Below are 25,612 nucleotides of genomic sequence, written 5' to 3' on the forward strand. Positions count from 1 at the left end.
CAATAAAATTCTTCTGGGTTTGCGACTACATTGTCAACTATAAAATTCCAACATCTCAGCAACTATTGCAAGATGCCTCCCTCAGGATATATTGCAAACTGCTGAACGAGTGCTAGTTTAATTGCTTATATACTATGAAGGAGTGCTGTCACTGAACATGATGGTGAGGAGGAAGGGTATTAGGTGTTCTTTTATTGGTCATTGCATTGGGTTTTGTCATTGCTGGAAATAGGAATTTTCCATTGGAGTTTCCTTTATTGCTTGCCATTGGTGGGAATCGGCAAATAGGAAATTGAGCGGCGACTGCGGATTAGCGCTGTTTACTAACTGCCTAGTATCAGCTAGGACATGCCAGCACTCTGTGTACCCTCTATTGCTGTGACCTACCATGTGCCTGTTGCTTTGCGAGAGCTGTCCTTCCACAAAGCTGCCACAGCTGGCAGCCTAGAAGCTGTAGCCTGATGGGAAGCTTGGACACAGAGTTTACAGAAAGCCCACCAAAGAAATTGGCCCTGCAAACTTTAACAAAGAGGGCCCACAGGATCAGCGATGAACACAATCTCAATCCTGAACAAGAGAACCACAGATTCATTTTTGGCACTAATGGGTATGGCATGAGGATGATACATGAAACTATGATGCCAAAGAAGAAAGGTAATAGGGAAATGTAGAACAAAGCATGGAAGAGCACCTTGCTACCATTCATACAAGGGACCACTGAAAGTCTGGGCCAAATTCTCTGTCGGGCAGGTATTAAGCCGATTTTTCATAGCAACAACAAAATGAAAGATGTTCTGGGCTTGATGAAAGATACAATTGAAAAGTTTCATGTCACTCTAGTTTATGAAATTGGGTGCGATTGTCGAATGGTGTATGTAGGCAAGACTGGGCACCCAATAAGCACAAGGTTATCTGAACACTAGAGATATATCTGTCTCAAACAATACAACAAATCACTGGTGGCAGAACAACAGGAACAGTGCAGGATGAATATTCAATTTTGAGAGGCCCGTGTACTGCCGAAATAGCTATTTACCTAGAGGAGGAAGATCAGAGAGGCTATAGAAATAGTCAAGTGATCCGACAATGTGAATAGAGAAGATGGGTACCAACTCCTAGCATCTTGGCTGCCAGCAGTGGCAGCTTTGTGGAAGGACAGGTCTCGCAAAGCAACAGGCATGTGGTAGGCCACAGCGGTGGAGGGTACACTGAGTGCTGACATGCCCTAGCCGATATTAGGCAGTTAGTAAACAGTGCTATACTGCAGTCACTGCTCAATATCCTATTCGCTGATTCCCACCAATGGCAAGCAATAACGGGAACTCCAATGGAAATCCCTATTTCTGCCAATGACAAAATGGAATGCAATGACCAATAAAAGAACACCTAATACCCTTCCTCGTCACCCTCATGTCCAATGGCAGCACTCCTACGTAGTATATAAAACATTAAACTAGAGCCCATTCAGCAGTTGGCATGACATCCTGAGAGAGGCGTCTTGCAATAGTTGCTGAAACGTCGGACTTTTATAGTTGACAATGCAGTTACAAACCCAGAAGAATTTTACTGGCTGTGATAACGGCCGCAGAAGCCTACGTTCACACAGTCTTTTTGTTATGTCTGTCAGCTACTCAATGTCTCCTCTTTAAAGATGAGTAGCAATCTACCCTTTTCAGAATATTGTTAACATTACAACGTAACCGTATTTCTAAGTGCACGTAGACATTCACTACAGTAATGTCCAACGTACAAGTAATGTAACTGAACAGCTAATTCACCTATAAAATTCTTGGTTAGCTGTGTAAAGAATGAAAAACATACCACTCTGTAATTAAGTTTCAACTACTAGCTCACCTCAGCAACAAATCTTGTAGCTGCTCCACTCAGAACCTTCAGCATGGGAGTAGCATAAGCATCACACACACACCACTCTGTGATTATGGAAAATAGGAAATTTGTGGTAAGTTCCTATGGGACAAATGTGTTGAGGTCATCGGTTCCTAGGCTTACACACTACATAATCTAACTTAAACTAACTTACACTAAGGACAACACACACACCCATGCCCTAGGGAGGACTCGAACCTCCGACGAGGGAAGCCACGCGGACCGTGACAAGATGCCCTAGACCGCTCGGCTACCCCGCATAGCTCTGTGATTATGTTTCAACTACTAGCTCACCTCTGCAACAAATCTTGTAGTTGCTTCACTCAGAACCTTCAGCATGGGAGTAGCATGAGCATAAAATAATGACATGTGATTGGCCAGCTCATTTGTCACTTCTCTTGTATCAGGGTGCTCATAACCATCACTGCTTGACATTCGCTGCCGTGTTATGGTGCGACGATAGTAACTGAAGTCATTCTGTATAGCTGGTGTTTTCATCTATTGTTTGAGAACATATAAATAAATCAGTAATTTCATTTACACAAAATTAGACAGAAGTGACTAAAGCAAACAGTAAAATATTAAAATATATAGCAATTAACAATCTATATTGTTTAAATAGGTTAGGATCCAAAATTCTTAGTAAAATGTTCACTGACAGATGCAATACTCTGAATAATGGGCAAACATATATGAATTGACGCTACTCACATAACAATAGAAATCAAACACAGACTATACAGTATGTAGGTATGACAATAAATAACAAATTAATGGGCAAAACATATTTAATATTAAGCCAGTGATTCTAAAAATTGTGCTATAACAGATTTTGTGGGATAAATGCTACTATTTGGTGGAAGAATTCATATAATAAAATGATAATTTGAGCAAGGGGTTATTTAATGTCAGTTTTTTTATTGTGTATATATTTATATGGGGTATCCCAGAAATGTTGCGACAAACTTTAAGGGTTGTATAATATGTCTTGGGGAATAAAATGAGGATGGGAACCTGTGTCTGGAAATGTCATCCAACAACACTATAGAGTGTCGAAGTTATAGATTCTGGTACCTGCCACTAGGCCATCACTTAGGCAACAAATATGACTTTGTATGCTGATGGACCATAGGTGGAACATCTTGCAATAATGTTTGTTATTCAGTGATTGTGACTAATTGCCATGATCATCAGTGGAGGAGATGGAGCTAGCTGCTACATACGCAGGCTCAGTCTCCTATAAATGCGATGCTCTGTTGCCTTGGTGGATAATGGTTTCAGACATGGATTTCCATCTGCAATTTATTTTTCTCTTGTATATTGGAAAACATTTTTTTTTAAGGGGTCCAGGAAAAACATAAACTGTTGATGGAAACAAGTGTCCAAAACAACCACCCATCGAGACAACAGAGCATCGTTTTTGAAGGAGACAAGGCCCGTCTATGGAGTGGCTAGCTCCATCTTCTCCAGAGGCGGTTGTGGCAATTAGTCATGATCACTGAATAACAAACAACTTTGTGAGACATTCTGCCAACTGACTGCCAGTCTACAAAGTGATTTTTGCTGCTAAAGGGGTGGTCTAGTGGCAGGTGCAGGCACCAGCACCTGTAACTTCAACACACTGTAGCATTGTTGGACGATGTTTCCAGACATGGGTTCTAAGCCTCATTTGTTCCTCAGGACACCCTCTACAACCCCTCAAAATTTGTCATAACATACCTGGGACACAAGGTGCAACAAAACTATTATTATCAGGATGCTGCTATTAACATCAGCTGTTCTATGCTTATGGTAAAATTTAACCACAATTTTGATGTCTCTCCTGTACCTGAACAAAATGATTTAGATTATGTATATTATGAGATTAATAAATCACAATTCACAAGAATTCACAATTCTACATCTGTACCCCGCAAAGCAGTGTGAATTGCATGGCAGAGTGTACATCTCACTGTACCAGTTATTAGGGTTTTTCTCCATTCCATTCAAGTATAGAGTGTAGGAAGAATGAGTGTTCAAATGTCTCTGTGTGTGCTGTAATTAATCTAATATTCTGTCCTCTATCCCTATGAGAGCAATACATAGCAGGTTGCAGTATATTCCTTCAATCATCACCAAAAATCAGCACTGAAACTTTGTTAGTAGACTTTCTCAGGATAGTTTACGTCTATCTTTAAGAGTCTACCAGTTCAGTTTCTTCAGCATCTCTGTGATCCTCTCCCACAGATCAAACAAACCTGTGACTATTCATGCTGCCATTTTCTGTGTATGTCAGTATCCCCTGCTAGCCCTACTTGGTATGGGTCTCACGCACTTGAGCAGTATTCTAGGATGGGTTACACGAGTGATCTGTCAGCAGTGTCCTTCGTAGACTGATTGCATTTCCCTACTATTCTACCAAGAAACAGAGGTCTATCACCTGCTTTACCCATGACTGAGCCTATGTGATGATTCCATTTCATATCCCAACATGTATTACATCCAGATATTTATGTAGTTGACTGATTCCAAATGCGACTCATTGATGATATTATCATAGTATACTATTTGTTTTTATTTTGTGAAATGCACAATTTTACACTTCTGAACATCTAAAGCAAGCTGCCAATCTTTGCACCATTTTGAAATCTTATCAATATCTGACTGACTATTTATGTACCTTATTTCAGACAGTACTTCATTACAGATAACTGCATCACCTGGAAAAAGTCTGAGGTTACTATTAATACTGACCACAACGTCATTAATATACAATACAAACAGCAACGGTACTAACCCACTTCCCCACATCATTATCTCAACATCTGTCAACAACTCTCCAACCAAGATAACTTGCTGTGTCCTTCTATCAAAAAAGTTTCAACCCATTCACAAATTTCACTTGTTACTCCACATGATCATATTTTTGATAGTAAGCATAGAGGTGGTACTCAGTCAAATGCTTTTTGGAAATCAAGAAATACTGCATCTACCTGCCTGCCTCAATTCAAAGCTTTCAGTATGTCATGTGAGAAAAGTTGGGTTTCACATCATTGATGTTTTCAGGATCCACATTGTTTGGCATGGAAGTGGTCATTCAATTTGAGATATCTCAACAGTGGCTTGAGCTCAGAATAAGTTCTAGGATTCTACAAGAAATGGATGTTGAAGATACAGCACAGTAATTTTGTGGATCACTTCTACCTCTTCTTGTACGCATGTAAGGCCTTTGTTTTCTTCAAAGAATTGGGCACGGTATTGTCTGAATGATCTACATCAGATTATTGTTAAAAGATTCCCTAACTCAGACACAAATTCAGTATAGAATCTGATAAATAGTCCATTTGGTGCTACAGCTTTGTTCAATTTGAATGATTTCAGCAGTTTCTAAACATCACTAACTCTTATTTCACTCATCTGTTCAGTGGTACAAGGGTTGAATTGGGGCTACTCTCCATGGCTATTCTTTGTAAACGAACACTTGAAAAAGGAGTTAAGCATTTCTGCTTTTGCATCGATACTCTCATCAATTTCTGTTCCTGTCTCAACCGTGAGTGTCTGGATGCTAATTTTTATGCCACTAACAGTATTCATGAAAGATAATTTGACAAAATTCTGCTATGTTAGACATTGAGGGCTCCACACATTGCTCTCTTGGCATCCAAACAAGATTCATTCAACATTTGTCTCTATCTATAACACTACACTTTGTTTTAAACCTGTTATGAAGCAGCTATGTTTCTTTATAGTGACTGTATACCATGGAAGCTCCCTGCCATTATGAACTGTTCTACTGGGTACATATCTGGTGTATGGTCTACTCTTCTTCCAAACTTTAGCCATGGCTCCTCTACATGCTCTTGTCCTGTGCAGAAACTTCCAACTTCTCCTCATGGAGATATGACACTACCGCTTTTTTGTCTAGTTTACTGAATATATATATTCTCCTACCTGTTTTAGTTGCTTTCTGTACTTTGGTAATCACTGTTGCCACAGCCACATCATGGTCACTGATAACACTTGCAATGTGGATGTTTCAAGGAGGTTGCATCTATTTGTTGCTATTAGGTTTAATATATTTCCATCATGAATAGGGTTCTGTACTAACTGTTCTATGTACTTTTCAGTGTAGTAGTTTAGTAATGTTTCATAGAATGTCTGGTCACTGCCAACAAAACTAATTTTCCCAATTGATTATTGGCTTATTAAAGTCTCTACTAATGATTACCGTATGATTGAGGACCTTAAGTACAAGAGAACTAAGGATTTCTCTAAAGCTGTTGCTTGCATCAGGAGGTGAGTCTGGTGGTCAGTAGAATGACCGAATTACAGTTTTATGCACACCTCTGGTACTAAGTCTTGCCCAAACAATGTTGCATGCAGCTTCAGTTTCTTTCTTGGTGGATTTGAGCATCCTGTCTACTGTGACAAATACACCTTTCAATATATGCTTAAATTTTCCCAAAAATCCCACTGCTATCAATTTCAAGTTTTAATGAGTTTTCTGTAACTAGTATTACATGAGCTTCACTGCTTTTCTGGAGTGCTTCCAACTCTGGCACTTTGTGTTGAATGCTTCAGCAGTTAAGTACTAGATTTTAATACTCTCGTCTGTCAGGGGCATTTCTTTGGATCTTACACTGGTACTTCTGGGTCTTCTACAGCTATTGTTACCTGCACTGGATGGAGGGTCACCTAATCTAAAAAAAACCTTGTATCCACCCCTCCCCTACCCCTTTCTCACACACACAGTCAGCTACTAGAACAGCAGCCTGTGATGTGTAATTATATAAAAAAGTAATTAAATATTTCTGGATGAGTCATTATATTTGATTGTATCGTAGAAATGCTTTTTTTTTCAATAACCTGCACATATTTGCTAAAATAATAGTTTCACAGTATGCATGAAGATGTGCCAAATAAAAATAGCTATATGTGCTTCAACATACCTTGTATTCATCAAATTTCAGTACAAACTCAAGAATTTCAGCAAACTGCTTGACCAGAGCTTGTTGAGTTTCTAAATGTTGGGTAGGAGTCATTGAGCCCGAACACAGCTGGAATAAAATCTTTGGAACTACAGCCTCTGAAACAACCAATTACCTGTTTGAGAGTAAACAATTATGCACACAGAAATCAAATTTACTTTAAGAACTTTCACCACATTAAAACTGAGACTCTAGTAAGAGAATCTGTTAGTAATATAGTAACTGATTGATAAGACACTCAAAATAACTGTAGTTAGTTAAATATCTTCCATGTAAGAGGATAATGATTATGAAATAATGTTGATGATAAAATTGTTATTATTATTGTTGTATTTGCATGTTTTCTTACCAAGTTCTGTAGAAAATTCATAAAACCTTTTCAGTTTTGTAACAAGAGGCATCACTGCCTGCCAGGCTTTCTTCTGGTACTCTTCAGTAGGCGATGAAATAGCCTACAAAAATCAAACGTGATCAACATACAAAATTGAAAACATTACGAAGTTATATATCTTACTATATTGAATAACAGCTTTGTACCTCTCTTATTTCTTTTCCTGCTCCCTTATAACACTGGATGTCTTCCAAAATCGATTCCGAGTTTCTCAAGACCCTTTGTACCTCTTCAAATGTTTCTTGCTCTGTCTCAGTTGGCTGTGCATCTTCACGAGAGAAATCAGAAATTCATTAGAACATAATACTTTACACCACACTAGACTTTGTTATCTGTACTGAATCATCACTCAAAGGTTCAAAGCGATACAGGAAATTGTAGGTAACAACACAGCTGCATAATCACTTACTTTCAAAATCGAGGAACACATCATACTTTTGTGGTGAACAACAATTTGAGTCATCTCTTGCAAGAAGGCTTAATAATTTGCCCATCTTCAAGTAAGAGCTCTGTCAAACTGCTTTTTATTTTGTTCTACCACACCATCACGGTCCACCTATGAAAGAAGAGAAGAAAATTACAAAAACAGAATAGGTAACTAATTTAAGTCCTGTATTTAATGATACATAATTCACTTTTTTTCATTTAGAAGTCTGTACAAAATGTTTGCTACTAAATCTAAAGCTGATAGGCTCTTTGATATCTTTCCTGAATTATGCTAAATATCTGGAAACAGTTTTTATATCACTATCTAATATGTGTGTCCAAAATGAGAACAGCACAGCAGCAAACCTGTGAAATTTCCACAGTTGCCGAAACAAGAGTGCTTGGAGTTTTTTGACACTAACGAAATTAGCAACGAGTTATTAAAAGAGTAACAAGTATCAGTAGAATTCATATAAGTTTTCAATGAAAGTTTTAACAAAACTTACTAACTACTCCACCTTTTTCAAGAGCAGTCTATAGAAAAATTTTGAAACCGGCTTTTAAGCCGCTTAAGACAAATAAAATCGTAGCCGCAAAGACATTTACAACCGCCTAATAAAACGTTGCTACGACTTTTTCTTGTAGCACTTTCACTAATCTGCTCGCAAATATGAACACAAATCGTCATTTGCAAACAATGGAAGTCAGAATTTGTTTTGTTTAACAATCACATCAAGCTAACTTTTTTATACGAAATTCGTCTGCTGTACCTCAAATGACAACTTGTTTGTTTTGGTTTTCAGTGATGCCTTCGTGCAAAACACTGTCGGTACACAGTCGCACCAACATTCAAAAGTCATATTACAATTTCCTATCCCAATACGCCAGACATCAAACGTGGAGTCAAAATAATTTCGCAACCATCACGGAAGTCTACTTTCACTGTAAGTAAAAATCATCCAAGACAATCACTTATTTACTATCTACATAGTTGCCAAGACAAATATTCTTGCACGCTAAGTGGTATTCTGTTTTCTTTTGTCGGGAAAAACTATATATGTGAAATCAGCATCATTACGGATGGTACAAAACTAAACTAAGATAACACAGTTTTCTTTTAATTTCGTTCCTTTGTGGTCCGTCTTTCTACAGATGCCCTGTGTTTTTGGCGCTATCTACCAGTAATATAAGTTTAGAATATTCCATTCTGAGTATTCCTTACTACTTCGGTTCAATCGAATGATTGTCAGGGACACTAATGTGTGATGACAATACGTTCATAACGATTCGCTTTGTATTACCAAACATTATACAGGTACCGGTAACAATGGAGCGCTCACTCTTCATGGTACGTTAAACAAGTATCGCGGACTAGTTACACGACACTTTGAGGCCCCGAAGCATTACATGGACAAACCTACGTAATTTCATATAAACGTAACCTTCTTTTTTTTTTTAAGAAAGAGCAGCGAGCTTTCATGCTAGGATCTCTCTCTCTTGTCTGTTGGCCTTTATACTGGTAGGACGCTCCATAGCTGCATTCCTTTTGTATCATTAATTGATCTTTCTTTTGTGTAGTCAAATGTGACATGTCACGTATTAGCTTTAGATGGTGGGGGGTGGTAGTTTGTGTTTAACGTCCCATCGACAACGAGGTCATTAGAGACGGAGCGCAAGCTCGGGTCAGGGAAGGATTGGGAAGGAAATCGGCCGTGCCCTTTCAAAGGAACCATCCCGGCATTTGCCTGAAACGATTTAGGGAAATCACGGAAAACCTAAATCAGGATGGCCGGAGACGGGATTGAACCGTCGTCCTTCCGAATGCGAGTCCAGTGTGCTACCACTGCGCCACATCGCTCAGTATTAGCTTTAGAATCACTTGCAGTTACATTAATGTAAATCAGTTATGTCTCATGAGTGCTAATTTTAATCGTTGTTTTAAAAGATATATGATGCCTGAATTGTTTTAATGCTTTATTGTTACAGCCAACGACCATTACGAACTGAACGAATTGTGGCGTGGAGAAACAATAATTGGCATTCCGTCATTTATTCTTTTGCAACTTCTTAGGGCGTCCCTGAGATTAATTGCCGATCATCAAGAAGCGTTTTGCAAACTTGAATGCAAACGCGGAAGCCTAAAAACTATGATTCCGTTTCGCCACCCAAAAACAGATATCAGACCCGTAAAACTGACAGTGGTATTCTTTTAAAAGTCATTTTGGCCACCAACAAAGATGCATCCACCATCAGCAAATGGTCGTCTGCTCCAGTTAATTTTAAGAGATTTCTTTCCAGTGATTAATTTCTATTTCTCTTTAAAGTCTAGTTATCACATATTGTAGTAATCTTGCGTGAGCAGACGCGCCAGCCTTATAGACTTGCGGCGAGTTGCGCTTACGTTCTTGAAATTTTGCCCTCAGCTGATGAGTTTGTAGGTAGTTGGGAGCGGGCGTGGTAATTACGACGACAAGTAACTCCCACTCCCGTCACTTACTATAAATAGAGATACAGTTGTTCTTGATGCGGTAGGGCAGCGATATTATGGTAGGGTGGGGGTAGACCCAGTGGTTTTACGCACCCACAAGTTAATGCGCAGTCGATTGGAAGTATATTGGAGTTCGAACAAGAAAGACAAACACGAATGGTAGGAGAACTCGGTGCAGGCCAGCCCAGGTAATGCATAATTATGCATCAACCACCAATCAGCTCAACACTTTGTTTAGTTATTTTATTTTAATTCCATAGAAGCAGTGCAGCACAGTATCATTATACTAAGTTATTGTTGCTGCTGTTGTGGTCTTCAGTTCAAAGACTGATTTGATGCAGCTCTCCATGCTACTCTATCCCTGCAAGCTTCTTCATCTCCGAATAACTACTGCAGCGTAAATCTTTCTAAATCTGCTTACTTTATTCATTTCTTGGTCTCCCTCTACGATTTTTAGCCCCCACACTTCCCTCCAGTACTAAATTGGTGATCCCTTGATATCTCAGACTGTGTACTAGCAATCGGTCACTTCTTCTAATCAGTTTGCACCACAAATATCTCTTCTCCCCAATTCTGTTCACTACATCCTCATTAGGTAAGTGATCTGCCTGTCAGTATTCTTCTGTAACACCACATTTCGAAAGCTTCTATTCTCTTCTCTCTATGTGATGGAGTCCATAATGAAAGATCGGCTATTAAGTTATCTTGAAGAAAATAACCCTTTTATGACACATAGCATGGCATTCGGAAGGGCAAGTCAACTACAGCAGCAGCACTTGACTTGGTTACAAATATAACTCGGGTTTTGAAGACAAGGCGTCTTTAGCACTGGTACTCTGTGACCTTAGTAAGGCACTTGATTTTACCCCAAATGAGGCCCTGTTTAGCAAGCTAAAATCATATGGTATTGGGGAAGCTGTTCTACAAACTCTCAAATCCTACCTAAATAACAGATGACAGATTTTATCACTGCAAGGTCAAGAATCAGGTGAAGTGAAGTTGAAACATGGTGTGCAACAGGGATTTTAGGGTTGGTCGGTTGATTTAGGGGGAAGGGAACAAACAGCGAGGTTCACTGGTCCCATTGAATTAGAGAAGGATGGGGGAGGAAGTCGGCCATGCCCTTTCAAAGGAACCATCCTGGCATTCGCCTGAAGCAATTTAGGGAATCAAGGCAGTGATTCGTGATAGAGTCCCCGTTGTTCTTAATTTTCTTTAATAACATAGGCTCCAATCGGCATACCTTGCAGTTTGCAGATGACATAACTTTGTTCTGAAAAAGGGGGAAGAATGTACTTCAAGCTGCTCAACAAGCACAAGTCATATTCAGTGAGGCCAAGGCCTGGTTCATCATGAACAAGATGAAAATTAATGAAGACAAAACACAGAGAATGATATACAGTCACAGTGATACTGAAGCAGTGGGTGACACAGAAGCTGCTAGGCTTTGGGTTTTTTTAATTGATACTAAGTTAACCTGGCAACAGCACACTAAACATGTTACGTATGTTCCAAACTCTCATGATCTATACCTCTTGAGGAAAGTAAAAGGTGTTCTAACACGCCAGTACCTATTAACAGCATACTATACAATGTTTCACAGTCACAACAGCTATGGACTATTACTGTGGGGCAGTTCTGCAGGCTGCAAGACTGTGCTTTTACTACAAAAGAAAGCAATGAGGATAATTATCTCATGCAAAAAAACTGACCATTGCAAACCAACTTTTCCCAGATTTGGAGTTGTGACTGTTTTCAGACAATGTATTTTCAACTGCCTTGTTCACACAAAGACAAATCATGAGACCTACAGAAAGAGAAATAAAGTTCATCAATACAGCATTCGCTGTAAAGATAGTATAGACAGGTCAAGATGCCAATTAACAAAGATACAGAATAGCTTCCCAATATTTGCCCTAAAATTACTTAATGCTCTACCTAAGGATATACAGTCATTACCAATCGAACAATTTAGGACTAAAATTTTGTGTATACTGTAATATCAACCTTTGTACAGTGTAGAAGACTATTTCTCTGGTGATAGAATGGTGTCTTCCTGAGCTGTAACTCAGTACCAATGAAAATAGCAGCAACTCTGCTATTTTACTCATGATTGTCTTATTATTGTAATGTATATTGTAATCTGTTTCTTAAATATATGTTATTAGTACTCACTTTAGTATCACAGTTTAAGCTGCAATTTGTTATTAGTTTTAATGTGGTAATATTATTGTAAAATTGGCACTGACTGTCTATCCATGGCTGGGGAATAATAAAGAACTGGTAATAATGGTTATAATCATGAATCTGCTGTTTAATACGGTCTATTAACCATACTACAACTGATAAATTTTTGTAGACAAGCATTTCTGTACCTAAAGGTCAAGCTAGGCAATATAGCAAATGGAACGAACCATAAGAGATCGAATTTGAAACTTCTGGATCACCAATCTGATATATAGCTAACTGAATTACAGAGACATTTATAAATGTGAAACAGGTACAACTTCTCATTACTATTTGTATCTGAAAGAAATAGGATTGAAATTACAACCCCTCTATTGTTTCCATAAATCACTTGTATAGTTGTTTTGAAAGTGCCACAGTTGTTTTCCAATTCATGTTTGTGCTCTGCCTCTAATGTACTTGCCACACACATGCCATGTTAAATCCCATTCTTGCTTCATTATTATAATTGTTATTGATATGAGACAGATTACCTGCATATGCTAGTTTCTCAGAACCATGTTGATGATAAGAATTCATCTAATGGTATTTCTTGTAAGTATGCTGGACAGTGATATATTTGAAGCTAGTAGAAAAAATATTCTCTGTTTATATATATACAGCCTATATACCGAGTGATCAAAAAGTCAGTAAAAATTTGAAAACTGAATAAATCACGGAATAATGTAGATAGGAAGGTACAAATTGACACACGTGCTTGGAATGACATGGGGTTTTATTAAAACCAAAAAAATACAAAAGTTCAAAAAATGTCTGACAGATAGCGCTTCATCTGATCAGAATAGCAATAATTAGCATAACAAAGTAAGATAAAGCAAAGATGATGTTCTTTACAGGAAATGCTCAATACGTCCACCATCATTCCTCAACAATAGCTGTCGTCGAGGAATAATGTTGTGAACAGCACTGTAAAGCATGTACGGAGTTATGGTGAGGCATTGGCGTCAGATGTTGTCTTTCATCATGCCTAGAGATGTCAGTCGATCACGATACACTTGCGACTTCAGGTAACCCCAAAGCCAACAGTCGCACGGACTGAGGTCTGGGGACCTGGGAGGCCAAACAGGACGAAAGTGGCGGATGAGCACACGATCATGACCAAACGACGCGCGCAAGAGATCTTTCACGGGTCTAGCAATATGGGGTGGTTCTACTAAAACCCCATGTCATTCCAAGCATGTATGCCGATTTTTACCTCTCTATCTACATTATTCTGTTGTTTTTTTAAGTTTTCAAATTTATATTGACTTTTTGATCACCCGGTATTCTCGCGGAAAATGTAGTACTATGTGTAGTCATACTTATAGTGTTTGAATAATAAAGTATTTCGTATATCTTGTGGTTCTGAGAATAAAATATTCATTTTGAAAGAAATAAAAGCCAGTGGCTTTCACTGTTTCATACCAGCTCCAGGTTGATATGAAGTACGGCCTTTGTAGAGTTTGAAAAAGTAGTAGAGAAATGTTGTCAGTTCATCATTCATGGTCAGCTACCTCAACGAATAAAGATATGTCTAAGTACTAGTTCCACACCAAGATAATTTTGCAGATACTTCACAGAAAGGTTCTAGAGGATATAATGTTCGTGGTCCTTGTTACATTATTTTCTGGTGTGATTCTACTAAAAATAAAGAATGAAAATGAGATAAGAATATCATTTTTCTGTACAAAAGAATGTGCATAAAACCTTCCAAAATAAGGTCAGAATTAGTTCTTCAGTAAGGACTACATCTACATCCACATATAAACTCTGCAAACAACTGTGAATCACGCTGCAGAGGATACTTCCCACAGTACCAGTTATTAGGATCTCTTCCCATTCCATTCATGTATGGAACGAGGAAATAATGATTGATGTGCACACTGCAATTAGTTTAATCTTGTCTTTGCAATACCTATGGGAGCAATATGTAGGTGGCTGTAGTATATCCCTAGATTCATCATTTTAAGTTGGTTCTTGAAACTTGCTAACAAGGGACACATTTGATATTGAATGTTCAGAACAACATGAAACCATGCTTAGATTAACACTCAGTCATAACAAAACAGTGGTGTATGTCATTTCCACGCAAAACATTGGAACCTACCCCAAGTGACATTTTAATACAGGGAAACAAAGTAACAATAGCGTAAAAAACACATATTCTATACACCTGATAGTGCTTTTATTAGCCCTATATACCTGATAGCGCTTATTATATAGCGAAGATGTGCATTTCAATGAAGTGGTTAAAACAAAGATGAACAGAACAGTGTGTACATCTCATTAAAGGCACGATTTTACATTCAAAATCACTTTCTCATTCAAACAGTCCAATATCAAAACCCACACTGATTATATTTTCAAATGATTGTATGGGTCTGTCAATGTCATAACCTGCCTTTCGCCAAGAATATTGCAACATAGTTGTATACTTTGGTGCAGAAAACTGATTGTAAATCATAGAGTGAGGTCTGATGATGAAATGATTGTGTATCTTCACTTGTGGAATGGCACATTGTAGTCTTATAAAATCACCAATACGTCTGATACAGATTTTAAATTACTGAAAGAAGTAAACATCAAGGGGTTGACAATACTTTGCTGTTTTTGGTGGCAATATCTTCAGCATAACATCTTTTTTTGCAAATTTTGCATCTAGAATGGCACAATCTGCATGACCGGGCCAAGAATCGTACAGCAGTAGGCTCTTTTCACTTTTTACTTATTCGGCAATGACTGAAGTTAGACGGGATTTCATGTGTTCTTTAGTCATTTTTTCACTTTTGCTTACCTACACATGAAAGGAAGCATATGGGCTGAAAGTGCCTTGTGCCTCTTGAAAACAGATGTACAAATTGTTTGCTACTTTTCCTATCACTGGTAAAGCCACATCAGTTATGTAGCTGTGGGTAGAGCTACGGACAGATTGCAACACACGAGCTGTAGTTTTCTCTCCTCTCTGAGATAGTGTTAATGATGAAGACACTTCATACTGCAAGTGACTGGTCACTGTTCCAAACATTTCTTTTTTCGATACCCTGTTCTGTCATAAACATGTTCGCTTCCTTCACAAACTGTTGTGCCTTGTGACATACATATTATCGTCATCTGTATCGTTATGTGTAATAAATGAAGTAATATACCTGGATGAAACGTCATATTTAGCGTTAAGATTGTAGAAAAAAAAACTGAATCTTTGAAATTGTCCCAGCCAACCATTTTAGACGCTTCTAGTGCCCACATTTGCAGATGCCAATAGTGAACTACAGATCCATACGAACTTGCTCTATGAAATTGCTACATTGAACGCTGTTTTATAGTTTTTAAATACGACAGTCTATTTCCTTTGAAAAGAGCTCCTTCTCGGCTTGAGCTAGACACATAATTTGGAATTAAGCTTAAATTTTATTTACTTTTAATGCAATTGCAGGGCATCATTAGTTTGCTGTAGGAATTGAAGCCACGACTGTAATAGTCTTCATAAATGGTCTGTAGTACTCTGTCATCAGTATCTTCTAATACAATGAGCCACTACTGCTTGGGTGGAGATAGTTAGTACTCACTTTGACTAGACTATTCCTGGTGTTCTGGGGATGAACGGCGTATACTGCTTAAACAGCCACCTTCAGGTCCAGGTTCTTCCTGTATTTCAAGATCAGTATATCTATCTAGTGTAATGTCATGTATTTTTTTGTCATCCTCATTATATTTCTAAATCATGATGCAGATGCAAAGCAGCAGCTTGTTAACGTATCGGCCGCCGAGGACTGGCTTCCACAGCTTCTCTTACTCTATCGATATTCTCTGGCGTCCGGGATGACCTTGGACGTCCTGTCGACTTCCGTTTCAACGCCAAACCGGTAGCTCTGAAGTTACTCATCCACAGTATAATTGTGTAGCATGTCCGAATTTTTCCTTATGGACCTAAATTAAAACGCCTATGGAACTGCCGCTGCACAGCAATACAGGAATCGCCACTTTTAAAAAACGCCTCGACAACAAACGCGCGATGCTCAACTGACCACTGCTCCACGGCTACTAAAAATGTCCACGTGTAGGCTCTGAAACGCGCTTAAGGAAAAAAAAAAAAACGCGGTTCCGGACTGAAGCGCCCAGAACCGCTCGGCTACAGCGGCCGGCTAAGCGCGCTTATCCGCACCACCCTCCACCACCTACTCGCTCAACCGCGCGGCGGCGAAAACCGTCAGATCATTTTGCCGCTCCCTGTAGGATTAATTTTCGTCATGATATCTCTGTACACTGTTTACACAGCAATCTGGATGCGAAAACTCCAAGAGACACATTCATGTTGCAGCTGTATCATTCACGCAGCTCGAGCACTTGTTAGTGCAGCTACAACATGTCACCGTCTGATGGCGCTAGCAGACAAGTGCAGAATTTTGCATGGAAATGACGCACACCGATGTTGTTTTTATGATTTAAAGTGGTTGACTAAGCATGGTTTCGTGCGGTTCCGAGCATTCGCGGTTAGATGTGTCCCTTTAAAGTAGAATTTTAAGGAAAAGTTTGTGCCTATCTTCAAGCAATTACCAGTTCAGGTCTTTCAGCATCTTCTTGATGCTCTCCCATGGATCAAATAAACCAGTGACCACTCGTCCTGCTCTTTTTTGTATACGTTCAATATCCCCAGTTAGCCCTATCTGCTACAAGTCCCACACGCGTGAACAATATTTTTTGATGGGCCGCATCAGTATTTTCAAAGCAACAATCTTTGCCAACTGATAGCATTCCACTAATATTCTACCTACGAACTGAAGTCTGCCACTTTCTTTACCTGTCACTGACAAGCGCTTATAATAGTGCCATTCCATAACCCTACAAAATGTTACACCCAGGTATTTGTACGACCTGACGCATTCCTAGTGTGACTCATTGATATTGTAGAAAGAGCGTATTGCGTTTATTTCGTAGAGCAAAATTTTACATTTCTGAACATGTAAAGTAAGTTGCCAACCTTTACACCGCTTTCAAATCTTGTGTGTTGTTGTTTCCATTTAAAACGTATTCTAAGTCTTCATACTTCACTTAAAAAAAGAAGTAAGATTAATTTTAACGCCCTTTTAAAGAGAGTGCCATTAGAAATTGAGCATTAGCTCGGATGTTTTTGTAGATGTCATCCTGGCATTTGCCATACTCTATTTAGGGGAAATCTGTATCTCGATGCCTGGACAGACGATTGAAGACCCTTCCTCGTAGACAAAAGTTATATATCTTAACCACTGTGTTGTCCGTTATCTCCTCACGACCAGCGGCCCTAAATTACACTCATGCTCATAAATTAAGGATAATTACAGAATGTGGTGCCACACAACGTGGCACTGCCGGCCGCTGGTGGCCGAGCGGTTCTGGCGCTACAGTCTGGAACCGCGCGACCGCTACGGTCGCAGGTTCGAATCCTGCCTCGGGCATGGATGCGTGTGTTGTCCTTAGGTTAGTTAGGTTTAAGAAGTTCTAAGCTCTAGGGGACTTATGACCTCAGCAGTTGAGTCCGATAGTGCTCAGAGCCATTTATTTTTTATACAACGTGGCACTACGCAAAACTGGCGCTAATAGCGTAGGCACACAGGGAACACACACGACACAGATCTGTAAGTCCACGGTATTGATGATAAGTTGAAAAAACCGTCCCGAAACACATGTGCTACAAAACGCCACTGTTTCCTGCGCATGTACCCCGACATCAATATGGGATATGATCACCATGCACACATACACAGGCTGCACAACGGGTGTGGCATACTCTGGATCAGGTGGTCGAGCAGCTGCTGGGGTATAGCCTCCCATTCTTGCACCAGCGCCTGTCGGAGCTCCTAAGTGCCATAGGGGTGTGGAGACGTGCAGCGATACGTCGACCGAGAGCATCCCAGACGTGTTCGATGGGGTTTAGGTCTGGAGAACAGGCAGGCCATTCCATTCACCTGATATCTTCTGTTTCAAGGTACTTCTCCACGATGGCAACTCGGTGGGGCCGTGCGTTATCATCCATCAGGAGGAAGGTAGGACGCACTACACCCCTGAAAAGGCGGACATACTGGTGCAAAATGACGTTCCGATACACCTAATCTGTTACAGTTCCTCTGTCAACGACATGCAGGTGTGTACGTGCACCAATCATAATCCCACCCCACACCATCAAACCATGACCTCCATACAGGTCCCTTTCAATAACATTAAGGGGTTGGTATCTGGTTCCTGGTTCACGCCATATAAAAACCCGGCGAGAATCACTGTTCAGGCTACACCTGGACTCGTCCGTGAACATAAGCTGGGACCACTGTTACAATGACCATGTGCTGTGTTCTTGACACCAGGCTTTACGGGCTCTCCTGTGACCAGGGGTCAGTGGAATGTACTTTGCAGCTCTGGGCGAATAAACCATGTCTGTTCAGTCGTCTGTGACTGTGTGTCTGGAGACAACTGTTCTAGTGGCTGTGGTAAGGTCCCGAGCAAGGCTACCTGCAGTGCTACCGAGCGAGGTGGCGCAGTGGTTAGACACTGGACTCGCATTCGGGAGGACGACGGTTCAATCCCGCGTCCGGCCATCCTGATTTAGGTTTTCCGTGATTTCCCTAAATCGCTCCAGGCAAATGCCGGGATGGTTCCTTTGAAAGGGCACGGCCGACTTCCTTCCCCGTCCTTCCCTGATCCGATGAGACCGATGACCTCGCTGTCTGGTCTCCTTCCCCGAAACAACCAACCAACCTGCAGTGCTCCGCCGGCCGCGGTGGTCTAGCGGTTCTAGGCGCGCAGTCCGGAACCGCGCGACTGCTACGGTTGCAGGTTCGAATCCTGCCTCGGGCATGGATGTGTGTGATGTCCTTAGGTTAGTTAGGTTTAAGTAGTTCTAAGTTCTAGGGGACTGATGACCACAGTAGTTAAGTTCCATAGTGCTCAGAGCCATTTGAACCATTTTGCAGTGCTCCGTGACCGTCTGCGGGCACTGACGGAGAGATATCGGTCTTCTTGTGGTGTTGTACGCTGTGGACGTCCCATACTGTAGCGCCTTGACACGTTTCCTGTCTGCTGAAATCGTTGCCATAATCTTGAGTTCACACTTTGTGGCACACGGAAGGCCTGTGCTACGACCTGCTGTGTTTGACCAGCCTCCAGTCGCGCTAGTATTCTACCCCTCATGACGTCATCACTGTGTGTTCTTTGAGTCATTTTCAACACACAGTCGCCATTAGCACGTCTGAAAACGTCTGCACACTTAGTCACTGCACCGTACTCTGACATGCGCCTACACACCTCTGTATATGTGGACTGCTGCCAGCGCCTCCGTGCGACGACCGCAGGTCAAATGCACCGCATGGTCATACCCCGAGGTGATTTAAACCCTCAAACCGCCCACCAGAGCGTTGTTTCACCATGTATCAGCATTATTCTTAATTTATGAGCATGAGTGTAGATTGTTTTTCCTCTGCACGATGGCATCTACGAGCAGGACAATGGAGCGTGCCACACAGCTCGCACTGTACGTGCGGAGAGCACCAGGATGCGTTTACCATACTCCCCTGGCCGCTAAACTCCTCGGATTTAAACTCACTCGAGAGTCTGTGGAACCACATCGGTCGGGCTGTAGAATATGTCATCCATTAATTTCAGTACTGATCTACAGTGATCAGCCAGAACATTATGACCACCTACCTTCTATCTATATAAACCCGTCCTGGAGATAGCAGCGTCACCTGGTGAGGAATGACTGCCAGCTCCCTCCAGCGACCTACCATGGCCTTATTGCTTCCATGCTACCACGCGTCGCTGCTGTTATCTGTGCCATGGGTGGACGTACTGGCTACTGGATAGGTGGTCATAATGTTCTGGCTGATCAGTGTACACTTAGGAGCCACATTATGAGTGCCCGCTTAATAGCATGCTGGTCCGCCTTCATAACACAATGCTGCAGCATGGTCTCCACAAATCCTTGGTGGGTTTTCTGAGGTATGTATCACCAGATATTCACGCACACGTCACGTAATTCACATAAACTGCGGGTCGGTGGTTAGTGGGCACGAAGCTGGCGGCCAGCGTGTGTGTGTGTGTGTGTGTGTGTGTGTGTGTGTGTGTTGGGGCTTACGGGCGCTCAACGTCGAGGTCATTAGCCCCCTGACACACATTAAAAGAAACGAATGTGGACAGGCTTAGCAAACTCTAAGCACACACGCATAGAAAGCAGGAAAAGAAGGAAAATGCTATATAAGAAAGTAAAACGTAAGGAAAACGAAAACGTAGCATCAAGAATGCCACAGGTAATTGTCATTGGCTGGCCACTTACATAAAATATGGGCGAGCTTGTCACACAGTGAGGAAATTAAGACCCTCTCCCCAAAATCTTTGTAAAACATTTGACAAGTCACAGAACTTTAAAACTTTAACCACATTCGTTCGAGTGTTTCCTAAACACTCCGCCGGCAAGTCAGCCGCGGCCCGCTGGTCAGAAAATGAAACGCAATCCAATAAAACGTGGCGCTCAGTGACCTGGATGCCACAAGCACCACACATTGGAGGGTCCTCTCGCCGGGGCAGGAAGCCATGCGTCATAGGACTGTGGCCTATCCGAAGCCGAGTGAGGAGAAACTCGTCCCGTCTACAGGGATGGAAGGAAGTACACCACACACGCGTTGCGGGCTACTGGCGATCAGTAGCGTCCCAGAATTTGCTCTGCCACCACATCTGCCACAGATTGCTGCCTATCATGCTTTACAGTGCGCGCAAGCCTTATACAGTACCTCCACGTTCTGTGATGAGTATTGGGCGGCAGCACCTTGTCGCCTACTTGTGATTTCGCCATCCTCTTTCTATAGATGCTCACGAGAATAGCCCGCGAACAGTCGACAAGTTTCTCCGTCTGGGAGGTGCTCACCGCCGCGCCTCAAGGTGCCAAGTTATACCAATCTGTCCTTTGTCAAAGTTACCTATATCAATGATCCCCATTTGTGGGCTGCCTCATCACTAAAATTATTCACCATTCGTCTGTACTCCATTACAGACTTTACTCACAGCGTCCTGCCCCCACAAAACTAACAGGCAACATTCATTCTTGCGGTAACGAATGTTTATGCTTCAGCTCATCTTGTACTTTTCGAACGTATTTTGAATGCAAATTGAACAACAGTGATGATGATGATAACCTCCAGTCTTAATTCTTACACCACTTCCCCCCTCCCCCCCTTCTCAAGAATTTCTCTTTCTTGATTCTCAACTTTTTCTATTCCTCCGTGATTTTTGTAGATATTCCTGTTTATGCATCTGTTTTTGTTATTTGTTACAGCTGTTACTACGATTTCAGACACCTTGCATCTCCTGACACTGTTGATGGCTTTCTCGCGGCCATTAAATACTATGAATGTACTGCGTTTTATACGGATTTTTCTTCTCAATAAGATGATCACATCAGAAGTATTTGTCTGGTACTTTTCTGATGCCACATACAGTAGAAGACGAATGGGCAGCTTTGAGAGATGAAATATTGAGGGCAGAGGATTAAATAGGTGAAAAGACAAGGCCAAGTAGAAGTCCAAGGATATCACAGGAGATATTAGATTTAATTGGTGAAAGGAGAAAATGTAAACGTGCAGGCAATACAAACGTCTAAGACACGAGATTCACAGGAAATACAAAGTGGCTAAGCAAGAATGTTTAGAGCAGTAAAGTAAAGATATAGACGCACATACAGAGTAATTATAATTAAACTTTCGCTTCTTGAGAGAGTCCCCCGTCAAAGACGTGTTCTCGTAGGACAATGAAACTTTGTGGAAACATTTGTAAGGACATGCGAAAGAGAAGTAACGAATAAACAATTGAAATAAACACATTTTAATTTCCACTTGAGAAAGTAGCAATTGTTAACTGAGTTCCATGTTTACCTTCCAAATTACAAACGTTGCTCATTGTGGCGACCTTCTGCATCCACGAGAGCCTGGAACCGCACTAAATGGGATGTTAGCTATATCCCTCGCTATGTTCGTCTTCGACCTCCAAAGTGTGTTACTGTCCTGTTGATAAACCCTGTCCTTCAGCTAATCCCACAGCCAGAAATCAAGCCGGTTCAAATCTGGTCACCTTGGTTGCTATGCAGTTTGGAACGATCGGCCAATTATTCGGTATCCTCCAAATGAGTTGCGGAGTAACCGATTGACCCGACGAGCGATGTGAGGTGGAGCTCCATCGTGCATCATAACAGTTGAGTCCTAAGCATTTCTCTCCCGCAGAGTAGGGATCCCATGTTGGCGAAGAAAATCACAGTAAAATGTGCCTTTCACGCTTCGTGTCCTTGGCGTCCACTTCTTCCTTACGTCGTCATACCAGTGCCGGCGCCTAACGGCATGTCACGACACTAATACAGCTAACAACGCAGAGCCTACCAGTCTGAAAATAATCCGTGTAAAGTTAGGTACCCATGTGGTAAATAGTTTTTCGTCTACACTGGCTCAGGTAACGGAAGATTAATTATAACCACCCTGTAAAACTAGGGGAAAGATAGCTACTGCCTATAGGAAAATTGAAGAGACGTTTGGAGAAAAGAAAAGCAGATGGATGAGCTGTATGTCAAGAGTTCAGATGGAAAACCAGGACTAAGCAAAAAGGGAAAGGTGAAAGGAACGTATAGAAGGAGTATACAAGGAAAATGTACTTGAATATTATAGAAAGAGAACGTAGATGAAGATAAGAGATATGATACTGCGAGAAGAATTGGACAGAGCGCTGAAAGACGTAAGTCGAAGCGATGACCCTGGAGTAAACACCATGCCAAAAGAACTACTGATGTCCTTTGGACAGCGAGCCATGAAAGATGTACGAGGCAGGTCAAATACCCTGACTTCAAGAAGCATAAAATAATTGCAATTCCAAAGAAAGCAGGTGCTAACAGATATGAATATTACCGAACTATCAGTTTATTACGTCATGGTTGCAAAATACTACACGACTTATTTATAGAAGAATGGAAAAACTGATGGAAGCCGATCTTGGGGAAGATCAGTTTGGATTCCGAAGAAATGTAAGAATAGACGAAGCAATACTGACCTTCCGATTTATAAGAAAAGATTGCTTACGGAAAGGCAAATCAACGTTTATAGCGTTTGTGGATTTGGAGAAAACTTTTGACAATGTCGACTGGAATACACCCTATCAAACTCTGAAGGTAGAAGCGATAAAATACGGGGATCGGAAGGTAATGCGCAACTTGTACAGAAACAAGAAGACAGTTATAAGGGACGAGGGATGAAAGGGAAGGAGTGGTTGCGAATGGAGTGAGACAGGGTTGTAGCCTACCCCGATGTTATTCAATTTGTACATTGAGCAAGCAGAAAAGGAAACCAAAGAAAAATTTGGAAAAGAGATTAAAGTTCAGGGAGGATAAATAAAAACTTTGAGGTTTTCTGATGACATTGTAATTCGCCAAAGACAGCAAAGGACTTGGAAGAGTAGTTGAACGGAAAGTAAAGTGTGTTGAAAGGAGGATATCAGATGAACATCAACAAAAGCAAAACAAGGATAATGGAATGTAGTCGAATTAAATCAAGAAGTGCTAAGGAAATTGGATTAAGGGACGAGACACTGAAAGAAGTACACGAGTTTTGCTGATGGCGACCGATGCAGAGAGAATATAAAACGTAGTCTGGAGAAAAAAAAAAAAAAGTTTCTCAAGAAGAGAAATTTGTTGACACCGAATATAGATTTAAATACTTTAAAAATGGATTTAAAACAGTCTCTACTGTAATAAAACGTTTATTTACATTGGTTACTGGTTTTGGTCAGAATGTGGCCATCTTCAGACCATTTATACCATGATGGTAGTTTGTGGCGGTGTACGGAGCAAGTGTTATGATTCCACGAACGTCAACTACTAAACTTAGCGTTTAACGAGAAAATGGTTCAAATGGCTCTGAGCACTATGGGACTCAACATCTGCGGTCATAAGTCCCCTAGAACTTAGAACTACTTAAACCTAACTAACCTAAGGACATCACACACATCCATGCCCGAGGCAGGATTCGAACCTGCGACCGTAGCAGTCGCGCGGTTCCGGACTGAGCGCCTGAACCGCTAGACCACCGCGGCCGGCAGCGTTTAACGTTCGTGGAATCATAACTCTCACTCCGTTCACCGCCACCATGTGCCATCATGGTATAAACGGTATGAAGATGGTCACTTTCTGACCGAAACCGGTAGCCATTGTAAATAAATGTTTTACTGCAGCCGAGACTGTTTTTAATCCATTTTAAAGTACTTTTAGCCAGACCGCTGTTCCTCCACGAGTAATGCTCTAAAAAATTACAAATTACAGTGATAAGAAGTCTTTTTCTCAAGGTATCTGTATGGATTGTAGCCATGTATGGAAGTGAAACGTGGACGATAAGCAATGCAGACAATGCGGACATCATAGAAGTGCGTCGCCTTGGTATTGCCCGACCAGCATGAGGGAGCCTGTTGCTTTCGCTTCCTATTTACGGTATCCAGTCGAATGAGTCGCCCCCACCATCAGTCGGTGGGATACTGCCCTAGGCCAGTACCAACCTTTTGTCTGTTAACATGCATTTTCTATGCCAAGAGTGGGAACTTTCTGATGCACTCCCCTGTTCCTTTACGAAACTAGTGAAATTCTGGCTCGTCACATTGGCAAAGCTGATGGGGCTCTGCGAAGCCTGAAGTTTGAATCGATTTCACACCTTCCTTATTTCCCCAATCTTGTCCATTCCAAATTTTTGTTGTTGCTCTAATCAAGAGAGACATCAAGAGTAATCAAATGGTTCAAATGGCTCTGAGCACTATGGGACTTAACATCTGAGGTCATCAGTCCCCTAGAACTTAGAACTACTTCAGCCTAGCTAACCTAAGGACATCACACACATCCATGCCCGAGGCCGTTCCAGACTGAAGCGCCTAGAACCGCTCGGCCACCGCGGCCGGCCAAGAGTAATCATAACACTTCGGACGATAAAGTTAAGGTACCTGTCAAGTCATGGATTTGAGAAAAGTCGGAAAAATTTTTGTGTGACGGTATGAAAAAAACTTGTTACACTTTAGAAGAAATGTATTTATCTTACCGGTGTCTATGTCGAAAAATAAATATATGATTTTGAAGCTTAAGAATTGTACTTTAATGTACTTTTTGCGCGATTTTCGTAATTCTTTTTGTTCGTGTTCTACAAGCATGTGTGCATTAATTTCCATCCTACCCTCGTGTGAATCAACATGCTT

At 41.0% G+C, this 25,612-nt stretch overlaps 1 protein-coding gene across 5 annotated transcripts in view; it reads right to left on the reverse strand.

Annotated features, from left to right (window-relative positions):
- LOC124605210 (CYFIP-related Rac1 interactor B) overlaps window positions 1–25,612 on the reverse strand; it is a 426,653-nt gene that overhangs the window by 12,076 nt on the left and 388,965 nt on the right. For 2 of the 5 annotated variants that reach the window (XM_047136748.1, XM_047136749.1), the window contains 5 exons: window positions 7,655–7,801; window positions 7,392–7,513; window positions 7,204–7,306; window positions 6,816–6,952; window positions 2,182–2,385 (listed from right to left, as the gene is read on the reverse strand). In XM_047136748.1, the coding sequence (XP_046992704.1) occupies window positions 2,182–2,385; window positions 6,816–6,952; window positions 7,204–7,306; window positions 7,392–7,513; window positions 7,655–7,739 (651 nt within the window). In that variant the 5' untranslated portion in view covers window positions 7,740–7,801. The other 3 variants (XM_047136752.1, XM_047136751.1, XM_047136750.1) reach the window with 3 other exon arrangements.

The sequence above is a fragment of the Schistocerca americana genome, chromosome 3 (assembly GCF_021461395.2).
Source record: "Schistocerca americana isolate TAMUIC-IGC-003095 chromosome 3, iqSchAmer2.1, whole genome shotgun sequence".
In the NCBI taxonomy this organism is placed as follows: Eukaryota; Metazoa; Arthropoda; class Insecta; order Orthoptera; family Acrididae; genus Schistocerca; species Schistocerca americana.